The 21876-nt window shown below is 37.7% G+C and overlaps 2 protein-coding genes across 8 annotated transcripts in view; both read right to left on the bottom strand.

Annotated features, from left to right (window-relative positions):
- Positions 1-20850, bottom strand: part of LOC143020713 (5-hydroxymethyl-dUMP N-hydrolase-like) — a 53566-nt gene extending 32716 nt beyond the window's left edge. The window contains exon 1 of the mRNA XM_076177398.1: positions 20778-20850. The gene's annotated coding sequence lies outside the window, so the exon portion shown is untranslated. The remainder of the gene's footprint in view (positions 1-20777) is intronic.
- On the bottom strand, positions 1246-21398 carry LOC143020711 (5-hydroxymethyl-dUMP N-hydrolase-like). 7 transcript variants are annotated; one of them, XM_076177395.1, is made up of 7 exons: positions 21255-21396; positions 18666-18804; positions 17057-17223; positions 13607-13766; positions 8638-8700; positions 3932-4042; positions 1246-1630 (listed from the first exon to the last, which is right to left on the bottom strand). In XM_076177395.1, the coding sequence occupies exons 4-7, from the start codon at positions 13758-13760 to the stop codon at positions 1473-1475; spliced, it is 486 nt and encodes a 161-aa protein (XP_076033510.1). In that variant the 5' UTR covers positions 13761-13766; positions 17057-17223; positions 18666-18804; positions 21255-21396; the 3' UTR covers positions 1246-1472. The 7 variants fall into 7 exon arrangements, with proteins under 7 accessions (XP_076033510.1, XP_076033507.1, XP_076033506.1 ...); XM_076177392.1 differs by lacking the exon at positions 17057-17223 and having other exon boundaries at positions 18666-18800; positions 21255-21398; XM_076177391.1 differs by lacking the exon at positions 17057-17223.
- Positions 21399-21876: the final 478 nt, after the last annotated feature.

The following is a 21876-nucleotide window of genomic DNA, read 5'->3' as shown; positions in this document are numbered from 1 at the left end:
GTTTTCACAGACCACCATCCCTTGAAGTACCTTAACAAGTTTAAAGATAAGAACCTCCGCTTAACCAGGTGGAGTTTGTTTTTGAAGGAGTATCATTTAGATGTTTGTCATGTACAAGGGAAAGACAATGTGATAGCTGATTGCCTATCTAGATTGTAAGTCTATTCTCCCTCAAGTGAAAAAAATTCTCTACAAGAATTTTTTTCCCTTTTGAAGAGGGAAGTGTTGTATATACTAGTACCTTATATATGTAATCTCCAATGAAAATAATTATTTTGGGTGAAAAGACGTCAGTTATTCTATGTACGAGAATGGAGCGTCACATTTTCGACGTTACACACAGGGAGATTGAAAACGTTTTGGGTTGACACCTTAATATTCTATTGAATCATGTTTAGCTTGGTAAGATGCATTATTATTTTGTGTATTATTCTATAATCATGTCAAACCTAATGAGTATTATGTTTTTCTATGGATACAATACAAATTTATATATTATTTCAAGGTAGTGTGTAATACATTCTTGTTGTATTTGGTACCAATAGCATCACCAAGCTTACATGCAAATAAGATTAATCTGTCTTGGCCAATCAGGTTCAAACTCCATAGACGCTGGTACCATTCTCAACATCAAATTCGGTGATCCGAGTTAAGGTCACCCAGGGATGAAAAATATTCAGCATCACTGCACTACAAGTCAGCATTCCAATTCTGGTGGGCAAGGAGTTGTGTGTCTGTGTGTGTGTGATTCACCAAGGTCTTGGACGTGTTGGACTAATAATTGTCAGCCATTACCCTCATGGATGAAACCAGAGCTAATATATAACTGATCTATGGGTTATGCTGTGACCTTACACACACACAAGTGTTGGAATAACAGTGTATGTGTGCAAAATCACAGCGTTACCCATAGATTAAGCCATACATGAGCTCTGAGCTCTCATCTGGAAGGGTAATTGCTGTCGATCAAAAGTCCAACACATGATTCAAGACAATGGTAAATATCACACACCACCACCATTCTCACACACACCCCATGAGTTTAAGGCTTGGTATGATAAACTGAAGCATAGCAAATGGGACCCAACGAGTGCTGCTCTTTTCACATATACTATTGTACATACATATACATATACCAAGGCTTTTTTCCCCCTTACAAGGGAGGTAGCTATTGTACAATTAGGTAATTACACATTACTGGTTTCCAGGCTGAAACTCAAGGCAATAGAAATCCAAACCCACCAATAAATAATTATAACATACAAATTTATTTCACATGGACATATACACATCACTTTCACATGAATTCATTTTACTGTGATTTTCAGTCATACATGTTTTGTTCTGAAAAGCCTTAACATTAGATTTATTGTAAAAAACTAATCCTGCTACTCTTATATTCATCACAATAAATGATTCTAGCAGGGGTTTCTGTGTCTTTATCTCTTGAACTGGGTGAAGTAACAGAAACATTACATCGGATAATAATCACTCCAATCTAGACGGGAAACAGTTGGAGGACTTATGTTCTTAAAGAAAGTTTCAAATACTGCTGCAATGTTCTCTTCTTTGTAATTTTCTACATAAAAGTTGTTTCCATCCTTTGCTCCAGCAATCATGGCCGACAGCTCTAGAATTGAGAGAAAGAGAGAAAAAAAAAAAAAAAAAGTGTTATGTATATATCTATATACACATACATATATCAAAGGCTTTTTTCCCCCTTACAAGGGAGGTAACCAAAAAACAAAGGCATAAAAACCATTCCCACCCATTCCATCCCTAACATACTCCCCTCCCCTCCACCCTCTTATCTTGGCACCTCCAGGATGACAGGTCATCCTGCACCTCGCCCACTGCCCTGGGTCAGAAGCAGTGTCGCAAGACACAGCACATCCACAGCAAGGCCGTTTCATTAAATCGGCAACTCCGCCTCTGTCCCCTCATACAGAAAAGGAGAGGACAGGGAGAAATCCCTTTGGGCTATATACATACATATATGTGTGTGTATATATATATATATATATATATATATTATATATATATATACATACAAATACCAAAGGCTTTTTTCTCCCTTACATGGGAGGTACCCAAAAGACAAAGGCATATAAACCACTACCACCCATTCCATACCTAACATACTCCACTCCCATCCATCCTCTTTCCTCCCTCTTATCTTGGCATCTCCTGGATGACAGGTCATCCCTGTATCTTGCTCACTGCCCTGGGTCAGAATCAGTGTCACAAGACAAAACAAATCCACAGAATTGTTGCTTCATTAAATCGGTGACCCCGTCTCTGTACCCTCATGCAGAAAAGAAGATTGGAAAAAATCCCTTAGGGATGCATCAATTTATTTCTCACACATACTCCCCCATCCCCCACCCACTCCCCCTCATGCACCACAGCATCAATCATACACAACCATTCTCCATTCACCCCTATCTTCCATCCTCTCCCATCCTTCCTCAACAGACTTTCCCCTCTTTCCCAATGCCCCTTTCACCCCATTCATCCAAGGTTGACCCCTCAAGTTCACTCCTTCCACACCTCTTTTACTAGTCTTTCTTCACTCACTCTTTCCATGTGTCCAAACCATCCCAATACACTTTCATTAACCCTATCTCCCAACTCCCTTTCCACCCCTGTTCTCCTCCTCACCTCCTCATTTCTCACTCTAGTAATCCCCTATCATACTTCTCAGGCACCTCATCTCAAACACATTCAAACTCCTCCTATGTTCCATGTTTCTGCCACATAGAGTGCTGTTGGTACAATCTCTCCTTCATACAATCTTCTCTTAGCATTCATTCCCAAGTGTTTATTTCTCATTACACTTTTTAATCCCCAAAGGCATTTACTCACTTCTCTCAATCTACATTCTACCTCCACCTCCACTCCTCCATTTCCCGCCACATTTGCACCCAAGTATCTAAAACTATCCATTTCCTCCAGTCTCCCTTAACACTCACTTCCAGTCTGCTGCCACTTTCTCCCCTTGAACATCTCATTACCTTACTTTTAACCAAACTTATCTTCAACTTCCTTCTTTCGCACATCTTCCCAAATTCTGTCACTAACTTCCTCAATCCCTCCTCTGATCCTGCTACAAGCATAGTGTCATCAGCAAACAACAACTGGTTTATCTCCCACTTTTCTCCATTATATGCTACATGGTATGTGAAAATGTCAGAAAATGCAAGAGAAGCTATATTTTATCAATCCGGAGCTACTATCATAAACGTCGGTCAGCTTTATGTAAGGCACAACTTTTGACATATTGGAGCCTTGAAGGAAAAGTACATTTTACATAACTGTGACCCTGATTTTGACCTTTTAGATTTAAGATAATTGATAGGGTTTATCCCTGGAATCATCTCTACAGTATAAGGCACCATAGTGTGGTTATGATCAAAGCAACTTAAGAGGCTGAAATGTGTGCGGCAACATTACAGACAAATGTCTAATGGAACAGAGTAACAACTGTATTTTCAACAACTAGTAAATAAACAACTCCAGCATCATACTATACACTGCCGTCTTCACCTACTTATTCCTATAAAAAAAAAATAATAATAAATAAATAAATAAATAAATAATAATGAAAAAAAAAAAAAATCTATATTATCAAAGGTTTTCCCCCCTTATATGGGAAGTAGCCAAGTTAAAAGGCACATAATCCTTCTGAATTAATAATTACATAAATATACACATGTTTACTGTTCAACACTAGGAACACACACACAAAACCATAACATTTAGGGACCTCTGTGAACCCTAAAAATACAATTAATTTTCTTCATTTGTACAGTGTCTTAACCCTGACACTAAATGGTAATCAGAAGCAAAACCCACTTCCTGACTCCAATCTTGTACTTGTATCTCCCTATAAAACTTTTCACACACAACAAGTGATGTAAAAATATCTTACTTTTGTCTGGTTGTGGACGATACATACAAAGGATCTTCTTTTTCATTTCCACTCCTCGACCAAGTTCATATCCGACACCAAGGGAGGGTTGAGTCACTTCTGCTACTATGACTGAAAATATTGTTTATGTTAACTTATCTATGACTACAAATATGGTAATTCTTTTACCTTCACTTGTCACAGAAAACATTTCTTGTTTTGGTTCTCTCTTCTATAGTAACAGTTGTCCATGAAGCTATATTTACTACAAAAAACATTCTACATGCATTCTAATGTGTAGCATACATCATGATTTATTACAAGCCATTCTACAAAATCAACCTTAATACATGCCTCTCTCTCTCTCTCTCTCTCTCTCTTATTTCCCATCTATGTTCTATGTGGGGGAGGGGGGGGGTTATGGAGTAGTTATGTGTGATTGATATTTTGATGCAGCACTAAAGGACTTCTCCCCATCTTCAATGTTTCTGCATGAGGGGACAGAGAGGGGGGTCACCAATTAAACGAAGTGGCCTTCCTATGGATGTGCTGTATCTTGCTGCTTCTGACCCAGGGCAATGGGCGAGATGCAGGGATGACCTATCATCCAGAAGGAACAAGGATGAGAAGGAGGGAGGTGAGGTGGATGGGAATGAAATGGGTGGGAATTGAATTATGCTTTTTGACTTTGGCTTTTTCCCTGGTTAAGGGGGGAAAAGTCCTTAGTATACGTAAGTACAATATGTTCTATCTGAATATTTTTTTTTTAATTCTGTATATAGTAAAGGAAGCTGTATAATACAATGTGTATCACTTTTTAGGATTAAGACAATTATCTAAATAAATTCTCTGACACATGGCAGCACTTTTCATCCCATGTTGTAATCGTTGTTGTGATCCTAAAATATGATACTCATTGTACATACATATACCAAAGTCTTTTTCCCCTTACAAGGAGGGAGGGTGGAGGGGTGTGGAGTGTATTCAGGGATGGAATGGGTGGGAATGATTTTATGCCTTTTCCTTTTTGGCTACCTCCCTTGTACGGGGGAAAAAGCCTTGGTATATGTATGTAAAAAAAAAAAACAAAGGCATAAAAACCAATTCCCACCCATTCCATCTCTAATACACTCCACTCCCCTCCACCCTCTCTCTCATCTTGGCACCTCCTGGATGATGGGTCATACCTGTATCTCACCCACTGCCCTGGGTCAGAAGCAGTGTCACAAGACACAGCACACCCACAATAAGGGCGCTTCATTAAATCAGCGACCCACCCTCTCCGTCCCTTTATGCAGAAAAGGAGAAGACGGGGAGAAATCCCTTCGGGCTGCATCAAATTTTTCTCACACATACTACCTCAACCCCCATTCCACCTCATGCATCACAACCTCATCCATATACAACCCTTCTCCATTTACCCCTATCTTCCATCCTCTCCCTTCCTTCCTCCACAGACATTCCCCTCTTCCCCAAAGCCCCTTTTACACTCATTGTACTAGTTTCCTTTACTATATACAGAATATAATAAAAACAATTTCATAGAGTACACAGATGAGAAGTAAGAGAGAGAGAAAGACATATGCTAAGGTTGAATGGACTCCTTGAAGCATACAGACTATACAGTAAATTAAGTAATATATACAAATATATTTCTTCAGCTTCGTTTATTTGTTGGTGTGCATCCACAAAAGTGTAATATCATGCTATCAAGCTATCTTTGCTGCACCTAAACAAGGGTTTAATCAGTTCAAAATATACAAGAAATTACCCACCCTAACCTCAATTTAAGCAGTCTGACAAAACTGTGTGGGTAAATGATGGCTTTCACAAATTTTACTTGGTAACACCCTCTATAAAGACCATAGGTCAAACAATAATAACTGTTGCCTCAAGTTTCAGTGACTGGAAAGCTACGGCCTCACAGCGACTGGCATTAATCCTTAGGCCACATTTACACTGAGAGAGACTGGGCCGATTCTCGCCAAATGCTGTGAATTTGAATATCTAGAGGAAGACTTTGCTTGAATCTTTCTTAAATTACCAAAGAACACTTCAACAATGTGTCTAACACACAATTCACCATTCAGCGTCTCAATATAATATGACACAATGGGTAATTCGACATCTGAACACTGGAAGAACAATAGATTGTAACCGAAGTAGTTTCAACTAAAAAAAACTCATAACAGTTCAGAAGAATTGGCCCAAACTCAACCAGTGTAAACACAACCTTAGGCCTTCCTACAGACCTCTCTGGAAAGAAATTTTGGACTGTTGTCTGCGATGTATTTGTATGAGACAGTTTCTATGTCACTAGCTTATATTGGGAAGAAAAAAGTAGCCACTGCATATCAAATATCCTTATGAGAAAAGGTAGTAGAAATATCACTGAAACTGACTGAAAAACATCTTGGGCCCAGCCCAGAGCCTGAATGTCAGCCCACCTTTGGAGAAAAACACGTGTTGATAATGTCTGAAGGTGGGCAGCTTATATTATTGTATTATACGGGAAGGGGAGCTATGCTCATAGTGACCCGTCTTTGTATCTTGCAACATCTAGTTTGTTCTTAAATTCTTGTATGGTGTTTGCACACACTATTGTTGAATTCAATTTGTTCCAGACATCCACCACTGTGTGGCACACTTTTTTTTTCAGATTTCTTCTATAACTATCCTTTTTGAGTTTCTTTTCATGTCCCCTTGTTTTTCTTTTATCTCACTTTAATAAGTCTTCTCTGTCAAGGACTTCCATGCCTTTCATGATTCTATAGTGTGTCATGTAATGTTGGCTTCCTTCCTTATAAGGGGAAAAAAGCCTTTGGTATATGTATGTATGTCATGTAATATATAAGTATGATGTCTTGTATGCCATGACATACTTCATATGGATTATGGTCAAAATTCTATGTTTTAGATATACGTAAATATACCAACAGCTTTTTCCCCCTGACAAGGGAGGTAGCCAAATACAAAGGCATAAAATCCACTCCCACCCATTCCATCCCCACGTACTCCACTCCCATTCAACGCCCTCCCTCGCTCCCTCTTATCTTGGCTCCTCCTGGGTGACGAGTGTTCCCTGCATCTCACACACCGCCTTGGGTCAGAGGCAATGTAGCAAGACACAGCACATCCACTAAAAGGCCGCTTCATTTAATTGGCAGCCCCCCCCCCCCCATTCCTTCATGCAGAAAAAGAGAAGACAGGGAGAAATTTCATTGGGATGCATCAAAATATCATTCACACATACTCCCTCACCCCTCCCATCCCCTACCCACACCCTTCCATGCATCACAGCATCATACATACATAACCTTTCTATACTCACCCCTATCTTCTCCTGTCCTTCCTCAACAGACATTCCCCTCTTTCTCTATGCTCCTTTTATCCCATCCGTACACATCTTTGGTTGCCGCCTCATGTTCACTCCTTCCACTTCTGCCTTCCACACCTCTTTTACTAATCGTCACTCATTCTCTCCATGTGTCCAAACCATCCCAATACTCTTTCATCAACCCTATCTCCCAATTCCCTTTCCATCTCCACTCTCCTCACCTCCTCGTTTCTCACTCTATCCAACTTAGTAACCCGTACCATACTTCTCAGGCACCTCGTCTCAAACTCCTCTTCTCTTCCTCTCTTATGTTCCATGTTTCTGGCCCATACAGTGCTGTTGGTACAATCACTCCTTCATACAATCTCCCCTTTGCATCAACAAATCACCTCTTTCTCTTCTCTGTTCCAGTGTTGACAGATGTAATATGATTAGAAGCACTAGACCTACCATTACTGAATTTTTTTTAGAGAAAGTGGTGATGTGATCAATGTTCAGGTGTTATGGAATTGTATGGTTGGGCCTTGAAATACCAACCCCAATTCCATTTTCTTTTGTTGATTCATGCTATTTCAGTATTATTGTAATTATAGCATCATTGTATGTCAAGATAGCAACTTATATGAAACCTAAGTACTTAAATTATATTAATATTGACTAAATATGTAAATTGCATTTTGGATTGTTAATTGTTCAAATTTGTATATGATGAAACGAAAGTCTAGAATGGAGAAAGGTCTAGTGGGACTGACAGGTCCTGAGGGCTGGTAGTACACCTGTATAACTTGAGTATTGTTCCATTTGTATATACTGTAGAGTTCACAAAACTAGATTTAAAATATATCTAAATGCCAAATCATTATATTGCTGTAAAAGGATTTCACTTGCTTAGCTGTAAATCAGCTTGCTTTTCTTCCTTATTTCCTTTCTTACATATTATTGTTTAATGGCATATCTTCAATCATAATAAATTATTATACTGTTTTCTAAGTTTCATAGACCTTTTGTAGTAACCAGATATATTTGATCTTCTAGTATATTATTTGATCTTGCATACAATTACTTTACATTAAACTCTAAACTGGGCGGTTTCACCTGGGAATTACTTCTGTATGCCCTGAGTTCAGTCAGTTGTCAATTACCATAGGGTATAACACCAGTTATCAAGGGGAATAGATAAAATGGACAAATATTTTAGTTTCAGGATGGGAGGTGTCACAGTCATGGGAACAGATTAAAGACCATGTCTGAGGAGTTGTCAAGAAATCTGTAGATGCACCTCTTCTGGAATAACTTAGAAGAGGATAAAGCCCAAGTTAAAACCACCAGTGAATTCAAAATGTATGCAATAACTAGAAAATTAGGCAAACAATATTAGGTAAACACTCACCATGGCATTGTTTCAGCCACATGACGTCCCTGTCATGAATGTCCTTGTCATCCTTCAATCCACCTGCAATTTAGGGAGCCACCAATGATTTCTGGCATCTCACACAGTTTTCTCCAGCAATAAAAACTGCACTATTACCTACTGTATTTGTGTCCTGGTAGTGAGGAAAATAAAGCTTTTTGGATAAAATTAAATGAATGTGTAGATGGTTTTCAGACGAATGTAAATGTAGTGGTGTTGGGCGATCTTAATGGTACAGTTTGTGATGAGCCGAAAGATGGAGCAAGGAAGTTTGGGGTGCCAGGTAATATATAATCTTGAGAGATAATGTTCATTTGTCAAGAGAGGGAGTTGATGATGTTAAAAAAGTACACATGGGAAAGTATGAAGGATAAGGCATTCATTAATGTAGTGGTACCAAAATTAGGAATGGAAGAGTTCTGGATGTTCATGTTTTCAGGGGAAAGAGTGGGGGGAATGTCAAATAATTTTTTGGTACAGAGAGAGTGGTTGAGAGTGGAGGAACAGGGAAAGGGAGGTGGAGAAGTGCTGAGAGTAAGCAAATTGGATGAGGAGGAAAAGGAGAAAGACTACCAGGAGAAGCTGAAAGAAGTGTGGGGGGTGGTGAGAGATACAGGATGAGTAGAAGAAAAATGGGTATAATTGAAGGAGGAAGTGACAAAATGCACAAAGATGGTACAGATTGACCTCTCATTAACGGACTAAAAGGGGGGTAATGGTGTCCGTTGATGTGAATAACCCGTTGATTTGGAGTGGTTTTTGGGTGGCATAATGATTGCACAGCACTAAACAGCACCAAAAACACAGGGAAAACACCGCAAACACAGCTAATTAATATCCATTAACGAGAGGTCAATCTGTATAAGGATGGGAAAAACACGAGGGAACAGAAGGAAAGGTAGTAAATGGTACAATGAAGAGTTAAAGGCAGTAGTACAAGAAAAGAAGCAAATTAATGAGGATTGGTTGCAAGGTAAAACTAGGAAAGCATTTGGGAAGTACAAGAAGAGTGAATCAAAACATAAGGTGAGGAAGATAAAGAGGTAAGGAGATGTATTTACCTCATTGTAGTATACAGGAAAGGAGCAACATTCATTGGGTCCTGTCTCCTGTTCTCTAATTTTCTAACAAACCTAGACTTAAATTCATGTATGGTTCCAACTTAATCTATATCTTTGATTTCCAATTATCATATTTAGATTTGAACTCCTGTATTGTTTGAGCTTGGACTATATCACCTAAGCTATTCCGCATTTACGTTTATATGGAAAACTGTATTTCTTCAGATCCTTCCCAAATGTGGTCTTTCTTAATTTACTTCCATGACCTCTTAAAGCCCTCCCATCTTTAATCAAGAGATCTCTTCTATCAATGCAATCTATCCCCTTTAGTGACCTGAACACTGTAATAGTGTCACCTCTTTCTCCTCCACCTTTCAAAATTGGCAGACCCAGTACTTTTAGTCTTTCTTTATATGGTTTATCTGCCAGGCTGGGGACCAGTTTGGTTGTTGCCCTTTGTATTTTCTTTTAGTCTTTTCTTTAGTCTTTCTTTATATGGTTTGTCTGCCAGGCTGGGGACCAGTTTGGTTGTTACCCTTTGTATTTTCTTTTAGTCTTTCTTCATATGGTTTATCTGCCAGCCTGGGGACCAGTTTGGTTGTTGCCCTTTGTATTTTCTTTTAGTCTTTCTTTATATGGTTTATCTGCCAGGCTGGGGACCAGTTTGGTTGTTGCCCTTTGTATTTTCTTAATCTTGCTTACATCTTTCACTCTGTGTGGGGACCAGACTACTGATGCATATTCCTGTCTTGGATGTATTAGGGTTTCAATGAGTATTTTCATCATCTCTTTATTTATATAATAGAATGCCACTTTAATCTTCTGCTATAGTTTTAGTGGAAGAGGACTTGGGAGCCTTGTTGTACTACCGAAAAATGTAAAAGAAATGAAAGCTGTAGGAAAAGATAAGGTACAAAGAGCAATGTAAGTCATAAAAAGCTGGTAAAGCATCTGGGCTGGATTGGTGTCATGTGACAAAAAAGAAGAACAATTATAGTGGCTTGGCTAAGTTGTTTAATGTGTGCCTAAGTGAGGTGAATGTGCTGAAGGACTGGAGGAGTGCTCTTTAAAAAAGAAAAGGGGACAAATATGAATGCAGTAGTTTTAAAGGGATCAATATGTTGAGTGTAACTGGAAAGGCATTAACTAAGAGGTGTTAATTTAGAGGATCAAGAGAAGATGAGGGAGTAATTAGGGAGTAACCATGTTGATTTAGGAAAGGTTAGGGTGTGTAGATCTAGTTTTTGTGGTAAGGCATATATATTAGAAGTTTTCGGCAAAAGATAAGGAAGACAGTTGGGGCAGATACTGTTGATGAAAGAATACAGAGATGGTTTGGGCACATGGAAAGAATGAGTGAGAAAAGACTATGTTCCATGAAGGGCTTTAATAGTTATGTTAGAGTACAACTCTACTGACTACTGACACAGTAATATATCAGCCTAAGCTTAGCAACCACTTGGTCAGGTGATGGTTAAGTAGCGAATCTCTTTTGATTGATGGACACAGTCATGAGTAATGATGTAAATAAAATGCAAAATATACAAAGACCCCATAATAATGTTCTTTGCTTTTTACAGAGTTAAGAGCCAACCAGACTGGATCCTATTTTCACATAAAAATTCTGGACAAGAATATATTCTAGACAGTGTCCACTGTCCCCCAGACTATACATCACTGCTCTTCCCTTTCCTATGCATCAACAGTATTTACCAAATTGTATCTTACACGAATGGGAGCTATGCTCGTGATGTCCCATCTCTGTATCTTGCCATATCTAATTTGCTCTTAAATTCTTGTATTGTTTTTGCACACACTACTGTTTTGTCTAGTATGTTCTATACATCCACCACTCTGTGGGGAAAGCTGTATAGTTGCTGCAGTATTGAAAGGCTATTTGCCATCAGATCCCTGCTCTACATTCTCCACATATTACCTCCTATAACAGACTGGATTTTTGTTTGCTAAATTGAGGATCCATTACATTGGGGCCTGTTAAATGAAGGGTCGAATGTATACACTCAAAGAAGTGGTACAGGACAATATTAAGAGCGAGTGTGACAGCATAACGGAAGGACAGTTGCAGTACAATAAAGTAGCATAATTTCCCTACAGAGATTTCCTCTGCCATAGACAAAATTGTGTGAGGCTCTGGTTTGTAGGGGTGCCTCATATAGTCCCTAAAGTATTGACTACATCCTACTGCAAAGTTTATACTACACAATTACATGCAGCCAATACCCCAGATCTGGTATAAATCTGTTTAGCCAAAAATTGGTCTTATTTATTCTTTATCTAAGCTAGATAGAGTGAGAAATGAGGAGGTGAGGAGGAGAACAGGGGTGGAAAAGGAGCTGGGAGATAGGGTTGATGAAAGAGTATTAGGATGGTAAGGACACATGGAAAGAATGAGTGAAGAAAGACTAGTAAAAGAGGTATGGAAGGCAGATATGGAAGGAGTGAACATGAGGGGATGTCCTAGGATGAGGTGGATGGATGGGGTGAAGGGGGCTTTGGGGAAGAGGGGAATGTCTGTTGAGGAAGGACGGGAGAGGACAGAAGACAGGGGTGAATGGAGAATGGTTGTATATGGACGATGTTGTGATTGCATGAGGTGGGTGAGGTAGTATGTGTGAGCAAAATTTGATGCAGCCCGAAGGGATTTCTCCCCGTCCTCTCCTTTTATGCAATGGGGGGACGGAGAGGGGGATCGCCAATCTAATGAAGCGGCCTTGCTGTGGATGTGCTGTGTCTTGCGACAGTGCTTCTGACCCAGGGCAGTGGACAAGGTGCAGGGATGACCCGTCATCAAGGAGGTGCTCAGATAAGAGGGAGGGTGGAGGGGTGTGGAATGTATTCAGGGATGGAATGGGTGGAAATGATTTTATGCCTTTCCCTTTTTGGCTACCTCCCTTGTAAGGGGGAAAGCCTTGATATATGTATGTATGTATGTATCTAAAATGAAGTTTATATTGTATGCAGTAATATTTACAAGGGAAGTCCTTAGAAAGACAAGCTTATGTATAAAATTAATTTTCTACGACTAAAATACTCCAAAACTGGAGCACAAACTCCATACTATGCTTTATGTTGAATTTGTTTACCCCAATCAGTCTATTATAGTAGGGTCCTACTGTATTTTTCTTATAAGGTATTTGTATTTTTTTCAGGGTTGGAATCATCTAAAAAATAATAATAATAATTAACAACACCACAATGTATTATGTAACAGTGGAGGAATGTACCACTGTGTGTTGCCAAATTAAAATTGTCATTTATCAATGTTCCTTATTGTGATGGGGCTCAATTTTTGGTCCCAATATCCTGTGTTGTGAACATTTTAGCAATATTAGCAAAACTATAACAATGTTTATGTGTCATATGTGTACTGACTGGTATTACTTATGATTGTCTCTGGTCCCCTTCACCCCCTATGTATGTTGTCTGTGTGACTTAGTGTAGAATAACAATCTAATGAGGACAACAATGAAAATAAGCGTACATGCTTTTTTCTGTTATCCTCAGCAATTTTTAATTATTATTTCGAATTATGTGTTCTTGTCATTATCTGCACTTCATGTATATTGATTCTTTGCCAAATAAAGTCTATCTCTATCTAAAGTTCACATAACTGTATGATAAAACTACAGAATTTGCAACTCAGCAGTGCTAACAGATTTAGCATTGCCGTTTCAGTGATAGCATTCTAAACTGGTTTGCTACAATTCTGCTCAGGAGATAAACCCTTAATGCAAGCTACTATAATGCCTTAAATATATTAATCCCATTATTTCTATTTATCTATTTCTAGCTATATACAATATTCAGCTCCAGCCTTATTACGAGTCGCAAAAATCTCCTGCCAGCATGCTTTTCTGATATAATACCTTCTCCTCCAACTGCAGTAACACTGGGATCTGCAACATGTGGGGTCAAGACTTCTCCATATTTCTTAAGTTCATCAACAATCTTCTGGTAAACACCAACATCGTCTCTGCCAGCACGAATACTTCCACAGAAGTAGATCTTGAAGAAACTCATTTTTCCCTAAAAAAAAAAAAAAAAAAAAAAAAAAAAAAAAAAAAAAAAATAATAATAATAATAATAATATAATAATAATAATAATACTGTAATAAAGAAAGTAAATAATACTAATACTAATATTCAGTCTATCTACAATTTGAAAATACAAGAAATTCTACACAAGACATCTGACCTTTACAATAGTTAACCCTGGGTGTCTTTGGGGGTAGCCTACAGCTCTTGTTTCACATGCAAGAGACACAAATCCAACTTCCTTGGGACACATATTATCATCACATTAACTGTTTACATCTTTCTAGGCCTTACTGCTTTTTTAGCTCTGCTGGTTTGAATGCACTTCCTTACTGTATATACTTGTGCATGAGCTGACTTTATGTATTTACCTTATTGTAGTACAGACGCTCCTCAACTTACGTTTTAGTTGCGTTCCGAACGGCCGAACATAAGTTGAAAATGAACGTAAGTTGTTACTGTACTATACATCCGTAAATTCTATTACCGTATCTTATAAAACACCCCTAAATCATTAATTATACACATAACATTGTAAAATACAGTAAACTTCCACTTATCCGAACTCCAAGGGGGATTAGAAATGTCCGATTAACCGAAATGTTCGGTTAATCCAACTTTCTATGTTTCATTCCCGTAGAGTTTTATGCGGTAATGTCGTATGCAATATTCGTACCTGTAAACTTAACATACACATGGAAATCCTTATAATAGTTCATAAACATATTCTCTATAGTTTAGAGTATAAACAGCCGATTAGGTGTAAACATGGAGTGTGCTGCCACCGTGTGAGCACTTAGTGAAGCTTGCGGGTGGCGGAAGAGGCGGCGGGGTGTTTGAATGTTCGGTTGAGATCCAAATACATTCGGTTGAAGCGATGGCTACCGTATTGAGAAAATATTCGGTTAATGCGATTATTCGGTTAAAACGCGTTCGGATAAGCGCGAGTTTACTGTAACATTAATTTCAAATAAATTAAATTCAAGCAACATAAATTGAGATGGTGGAGGAGGAAGAGGCAAGGCACGTTCAGTCTGTCGTTTGTATCATGTAAACAATGGACGCAGCGTCATGCGTAAGTATTGTTTGAACTACGGAAAGCGCGCTAAAATAAAAAATTCACTCCAAAAAAATTTACCATTTTTTTTACAGTCAGTTCAAACGTAAAATCGAAAAAACGTAAAACGAATGAACATAAGTAGAGGAGCGTCTGTATACAGGAAAGGGGCAACATTCATTGGGTCCTGTCTCCTGTTCTCTAATTTTCTAACAAACCTAGACTCAAATTCATGTATGATTCCAACTTAATCTATATCTTTGATTTCCAATTATCATATTTAGATTTGAACTCGTATATTGTTTGAGTTTGGGCTACATCACCTTCTAAGCTATTCCACATATTTATACATCTATATGGAAAACTGTATTTCTTCACATCCTTTCCACATGTGGTCTTTCTTAATTTACTTCCATAACCTCTTAAAGCCCTACCATCTTTAATCAGATCTCTTCTATCAAAGCAATCTCTCCCCTTTAGGGGCATTCTCTGTTAAATCAACCAAATTGTTTTTTAAATTAACACCCTCATCTCTCAGATTTTGATGAAATATGGTTCAAAGGGAAATCATAAGCCCTGAATCCATTTCTGATATTTTTAGATCAATTGGACAAACGGTTCAAAAGATATGACCTCAGGAATTTTGAGGTCACATGTGAGATTATATGTTTTCAGTGACCCATAACTTGGTTAATAATGATCAGAATTGCATATATGTATATATATTTAGAATCAGAGCAAGCCAAAGAATTCAAATATATATGTTTTAAAACTCTAGGTTGAAAAATGAACAAGTTATACAAAAAACAATATTTGGTTACAATTTGACCTCTGGGGTATCAAATGAGAATTTTTTTGTTATAGATGTAAAAAATGAAGGCTAAGGCATTAGGTATTAGAATCAGCAAAATAAGTTTGTGTATGAAAGTATTTTTCATAAAACTAACCTATAAGTGAACACATTCCTAACTCTGGCATCAATTCTACCTATTTTTCCACACTTAGGCTCATATTTTGACATGTAGATTTTTCTAGATATACAGTAAAAGCAATGATAGGGTTCTTAGCAATGAGAAACAATCATAAAACCCAAAGTGTATGTTGGTAAGCTATAAGAAACAATTAACAGTGTTGCTAAACAGCCTGTTGAAACAAGTTGCAACTTGTCTAATTTTAGCATCCTTTTCCATGTATAGCCATGTACACTTGATGTTTTGAGCCTTGAGTCACGAAAGATCAGAGCACCATACCCACCAACCACCCAGTTATATGGCTGCAACTGTACTAACCCATGGACAAGGATGCTAAAATTATACAAGTAGCAACTTATTTCAACAGGCTGTTTAACAACACTGTTAATTGTTTCTCATAGCTTACCATCAAAATCTGAGAGATGAGGGTGTTAATTTAAAAAAAATTTGGTTGATTTAACAGAGAATGCCCCAATACCTTATGCATAAAGTGAACCCAGCTTTTGAACATTATTCATAGGCATACCATAAACAAATTGTAGTGCTGGGCATTATTCTGAACATGTTTTATGGCAATTAATGGTCTTCATTCTTTTTGATAGAAAGATACCTCAAAATTAACAGAAATTTGTGTGCATCTTCAATCATAAATGTTTCCATCAGTGAGGCACTGCCTTTCCAATGACAACTCTTCTGTCAAGATTTGTGGTACATACATGCCTTATCTATAAATCTTTAACAGCATTCTATTTTCCTCTGCTTTCCAAAAATTATTTATAATAATATATCGGTGTATATTACTGCCTATATACCCTAAACAGAAATGCAGTACCGGATTTGACAACTTATTAGGATTTACAAAGGATTACAAAGGAGAAGCATGCCGAGAGGAGACCCCTTTGGCCCATAACTAGGTCGGATGTGAAAAAAATATATATATAATAATGATAGATAAATAAAAATTATAATAATATAAATAATAATAAAAAAAAATGCATAGGTATAGTTAAATAAATAACAAACTGGTAAATAGTAAATAATAATAAATTGACAATAATATACAATGTACATCAAGCAAATAATAATAATGTAGTGAAAGAGCATGAATGAATGTTGCATAGTGTGCCTGGATGGTTGGTATGGTCGTGTGAGTGATGCTTGATGTCGGAGAGAGAAAGCATAGCAAGGGGTATTGTGGCGAGGGTATGTGTGGGGGGGATCCCAAGGGGGGGTCCCAGCGTCGTCCACCATACCTTGCATAGCAGCAGAGTAAGCCTAGTACTGGTGTTGAACACACGTGTAAAATCCTCATATTCGTTAGTTGGAATAATGTGAAGAAAGTGACACTCCTGCCTTTCCCTGATCCGGACAATTGTATGCGTGATCTTATGTTCATCACTCGTGACATAAATTATCACACCTCCGTGCGACAGAAAAAGGTGAGTTAATGTCCATGCGTCCGTAACAATAAAGAAACTGACAAATAATAACAAATAAACATGCAATATAAAATAAATGGCGGGCATTACAGCATCTTGCTTAGGTGTTTATCTAAACAAATCTTAAAGTTTTGAACTGAACTACATTGCACTGCCTCTGCAGGAAGTTTATTCCATTCAATAACTACACAGTTGGCAAAGTTGTTTCTACCCACTTCCAAATTAAATCTATTTCCCGAGAGTTTGAAAACATTATTTCTTATCATATTCTCAGTGTGAAAATTTTGTCACTTTTGATGTTGCCAATTCCCTTTAGAATCTTAAAAGACCTGCATCAAGTCACCTCTGAGTCTACGTCTTTTTTAGGGAAAACAGATTTGTATGTTTAAGTTAATTTTCATATGATTTATTTTTTATATTTGGAATCAGTTTTGTGGCTCGCCATTGAACTTTTCCCAATCTGTCAATATCTTTAATGAGATTCAGTGACCATACGAAAACAGCATATTCCAAATGTGGTCAAACTAACAATTTATATAGCTTGTTAATGAGAGATGGAGTTTTGGAGTCAAAAATCTCACAATCAGTTCTAGAATCTTATTTGCTTTCTCAGAGGCTGAAAAACACTGGTTAGATTTGACATTGTTACTGATAATTATGCCGAGATCCTTTTCACTATCCACTTTTGTTAACGAATTTCCAAATAACTTGTAATTGTACTTACTGTTATTTTTACCTATGTGCATAACCTTGCATTTACTTTGTGAAATTTCATTTGCCACTTTTCAGACCATTGCTAGGGTAATGGCTATTGTTAAGTGTATGGCAGCAGTGGCCCTTTAAAACAAGCTGTACTCACTGGTAATTCATATAAAATAATAGCAATTAGCAAGAAATCTTGTGATGATGCTTAACCATGCACGTACCAAAACAATGCCTGCCCAAATTGAGGACCGTCTTATAAGCCATCAAGTACTGTACTTGGGAGAGCAATATCTTAGCAATGTACACACATGTGAATGAAGGTGCATGCAGGTTAGAGAGAGAGAGAGAGAGAGAGAGAGAGAGAGAGAGAGAGAGAGAGAGAGAGAGAGAGAGAGAAAAGAGAGAGAGAAAAGAGAGAGAGAAAAGAGAGAGAGAGAAAAGAGAGAGAAAAGAGAGAGAGAAAAGAGAGAGAAAAGAGAAAAGAGAGAGAGAAAAGAGAGAGAGAAAAGAGAGAGAGAGAGAAAAGAGAGAGAGAGAGAGAGAGAGAAAAGAGAGAGAGAGAGAGAGAGAGAGAGAAAAGAGAGAGAGAGAGAGAGAGAGAGAGAGAGAGAGAGAGAGAGAGAGAGAGAGAGAGAGAGAGAGAGAGAGAGAGAAATACACACAAAGAGATACAGAGATATTGTTTGTATAAATTTACTAGGCTCATAGAGCGACAAACCTAGTACAGTAGGTAGTCAAGAAAGGTTGGTTTGCTTGGTCCAGAAGTCCCTAGGGAGATTTGTCTCATCGTTGGAACCACATCTTGTAGCATATTGTGCGTGTAGGCGCATACACACCAGTATCGAAGGGAGACCTAGCTACGAAGATGCACAAGACATTGAAGTGTTGCACATGTTGAATATAACATAGGTTACTACATAAAGTGAAGCTGTATGGCAATAATAACATAAGAGCATAAGAGAGAAGGAGACTGCTGGGGCAGAGGGAGAGAGAGACACAGAGACATACACACACACAGAGGCCAACAAAGATGGACAGATGTCACAGACCCATTGATACAGATAGACAGTAGAAAAGACAGGTCACAGGTACAGTGACATATTGATGGGGGGGGAGACAAAGCGACTATCCCCATTTTTTTAGAGAAAAATTATGAAAAATATATATTCATTAAATGAAAATAATAAAAAGATATCAATATTGAGTTGTGAGCTCATTAGTTTTGTTTCGAGTTAATGGTAGGATATATTCTGTGTTATATTGATCTCTATAACAAAAAATAGATAAGTAAATAAATATTCACTTTATTGTACGTCTTGAGTTTATATAAAACTAAGGTATTAATCCATGGATGGGGTAAAAGGGGCTTTGGGAAAGAAGGGAATGTCTATTGAGGAAGGACGGGAGAGGACAGAAGACAGGGGTGAATGGAGAATGGTTATATATGGATAATGCTGTGATGCATGAGGTGGAATGGGTGGGGATGGGGGGTGAGGGAGTAGGTGTGAGAAATAAATTGATGCAGCCCAAAGGGATTTCTCCCAGCCTTCTCCTTTTCTGCATGAGGGGACGGGGAGGGGGGGGGGGTTGCCAATTTAATGAAGCACCCTTGTTGTGGGTGTGCTGTGTCTTGTGACACTGCTTCTGACCCAGGGCAGTGGGTGAGATGCAGAGATGACCCATCATCCAGGAGGTGCCAAGATGAGAGGGAGGGAAGAGGGTGGAAGGGGAGTGGAGTATGATAGAGATGGAATGGGTGGGAGTGGTTTTTATGTTGTTTTTTTGGCTACCTCCCTTATAAGGGAGAAAAAAGCCTTTGGTATAAGTATATATTACTCCAGAAGTGTACATGTGATATATCAATAATAATAAAAAAAAAAAACAATATTAACTTAGTAAATTAATATGCATCAACATAATATCCATTTTTGTTGTTAGAAATCGATGACAAAAACCTTGCTAAAAGATATACCAGTGACAACTCAGATATCTTCGATTGCTGAGGAAGACAAACTAACGGGTCTAACAACTTGGGGTAAAATTTTAAAAGTGCACACCTACGCAATATAGCAATAGAAAATTAAACAAGTTTGTAAATTATAATACACCAATGTAATATAGTATATACCACATAGATATGCACTTCTAAAAAAAATACCCAATTTGGTCTAGTCTAGTCTGATGACGTCTAGGGATGCTAAATGCATATCCCGTAGCCAGCTATAAGGTTGGGTTAGGTTAAACTATACCAATTTATTAGATTTCCTATGGTTTGTTTTTGACAATAAACATTAACAAACATGGTATCTCATAGCTCACCAACGTCCAAGTAGCTGTTAATGCATCACTGTATGTATTGCTTTCAGCAAATACCGTCTTTTGGGTCAATTTATAGTTTCACCCAACCATAGAATTTGATATGTGGCTTAGGTGTTTCTGGTGAGAAATGTTGTGATATGAACGATGGTGTACATCACTTCTGTCGCAAATTCGTACTTTTGAAGTAATTAAATATTGAAGTTATGCACTTATGACTACATCTCCCAAACGATGTGGGGGGACGTGCGGGAAATCAGGGTTTTTGGATCGCATACTACGTTCTTGTATTTTAATTTACAAAATTAATATTTAATTTTCTAATGCCATATTCATATTGCATAAGTGTGCTCAACTAAAATAATACTCAAAATAAACAATCTCTCCACACAATGACAATCCAATCAATTTAAATTATTTGAGGCCTGTTGCCTCTTGCAGAAGACTTGCGGCTTCCATGATCCATAATACCTACATTTATTAAATAACTTTAAATACACGGGTTGATCTTTACATTCCCATTGATCTTCCTACGTCTACGATCAGACTTTAAGTTTAACCTTGAAACTTCACTTTTGCCACACAAACCATAAATGATAACACTATCTTTAATTCTTATCAACCCGTTGCATCTTCTCAATAGTCCCAATCAACATGCATGAATACAGAGAAGAAACCATCACTAGCAAGTACAAACAAACTTTTGACAGCGAGTTAGACTACGACCCCTATAGTTTTTTTTTTTTTTATACAATAATTATAATAAGTCAGTGCTTGCACGTCTTGCAGGCCAATTTTTCCGCATGAAATGAGTAATTTCCATATCCCTACCTATAAGTATATAGTATATTAACAGAACGTATCTCGAGGCCTCAGAATAACACAAATTAACAAGAAGTCACACTTCGATGTATAAGTCTTCAGTGATTTAAATCTGAATAATCAAGCATCTTTCTCCCCTTTGCGGAGTATATAAGAACGTTACACTTACCTAAACTACGACACTTAGCCGACACTTCTCCACCTATTGCCGTAATGTAAACACAAACAATACAAATTCGTAGTTCGTGTGTACCTATAACCTAGCGTTTATTTTTCACTCATTTTAATTTTTTTTATTACTGTACGAAATAAATTCAACCATGTATGCTTTGCTTTGTGCCAATATTCTAGGTGAAAATATACAATTATTATTTTCATGGTATTTACATGGAATAAAGAATTCTGATACTTTTTTATGGAAATAAGCGTTCATGCTTTTTGTGTTATCCTCGGCAATTTACATTTATTATTTCGAACTATGTGTTCTTGTCATTATTTGCACTTCATGTACATTGATTTATTGCCAAATAAAGTCTGTCTGTCTGTCTGTCTGAGCAATAAATCTTAAACAGTTTAGTCAGTATGTATATATCAACTTGAACAATGAAAAAGAAATGCACACATATATATGACAAGGTCGGAATTCCAACCAAAACTATATTATTTTCAGCTTCTTTCCACTAAGGAAGGTGGTACGTGCACCAAGTAATGTTATGATGTGTGGTAATTGTTGTTACGGGAATTGCATGGTTTACCTTGAGCTACGGCAATTTCCCGAAAGCTTGTTTAAT

This window comes from Oratosquilla oratoria, chromosome 40 (genome assembly GCF_046742065.1).
Source record: "Oratosquilla oratoria isolate Oo_2021 chromosome 40, ASM4674206v1, whole genome shotgun sequence".
NCBI lineage: Eukaryota > Metazoa > Arthropoda > Malacostraca > Stomatopoda > Squillidae > Oratosquilla > Oratosquilla oratoria.
This window is presented reverse-complemented; position numbering and strand designations above follow the sequence as displayed.

What these genes read in the sequence shown, in the direction of transcription:
- LOC143020711 (XM_076177392.1), bottom strand. Translation starts at nt 13,760, where the DNA reads ATGAGTTTCTTCAAGATCTACTTCTGTGGAAGTATTCGTGCTGGCAGA. An exon ending in GTGGCTGAAACAATGCCATG is followed by an intron (nt 4,043 to 8,637) that starts GTGAGTGTTTAC and finishes CAATATTTTCAG; the next exon opens with TCATAGTAGCAGAAGTGACT. An exon ending in TCGTCCACAACCAGACAAAA is followed by an intron (nt 1,631 to 3,931) that starts GTAAGATATTTT and finishes TCTCAATTCTAG; the next exon opens with AGCTGTCGGCCATGATTGCT.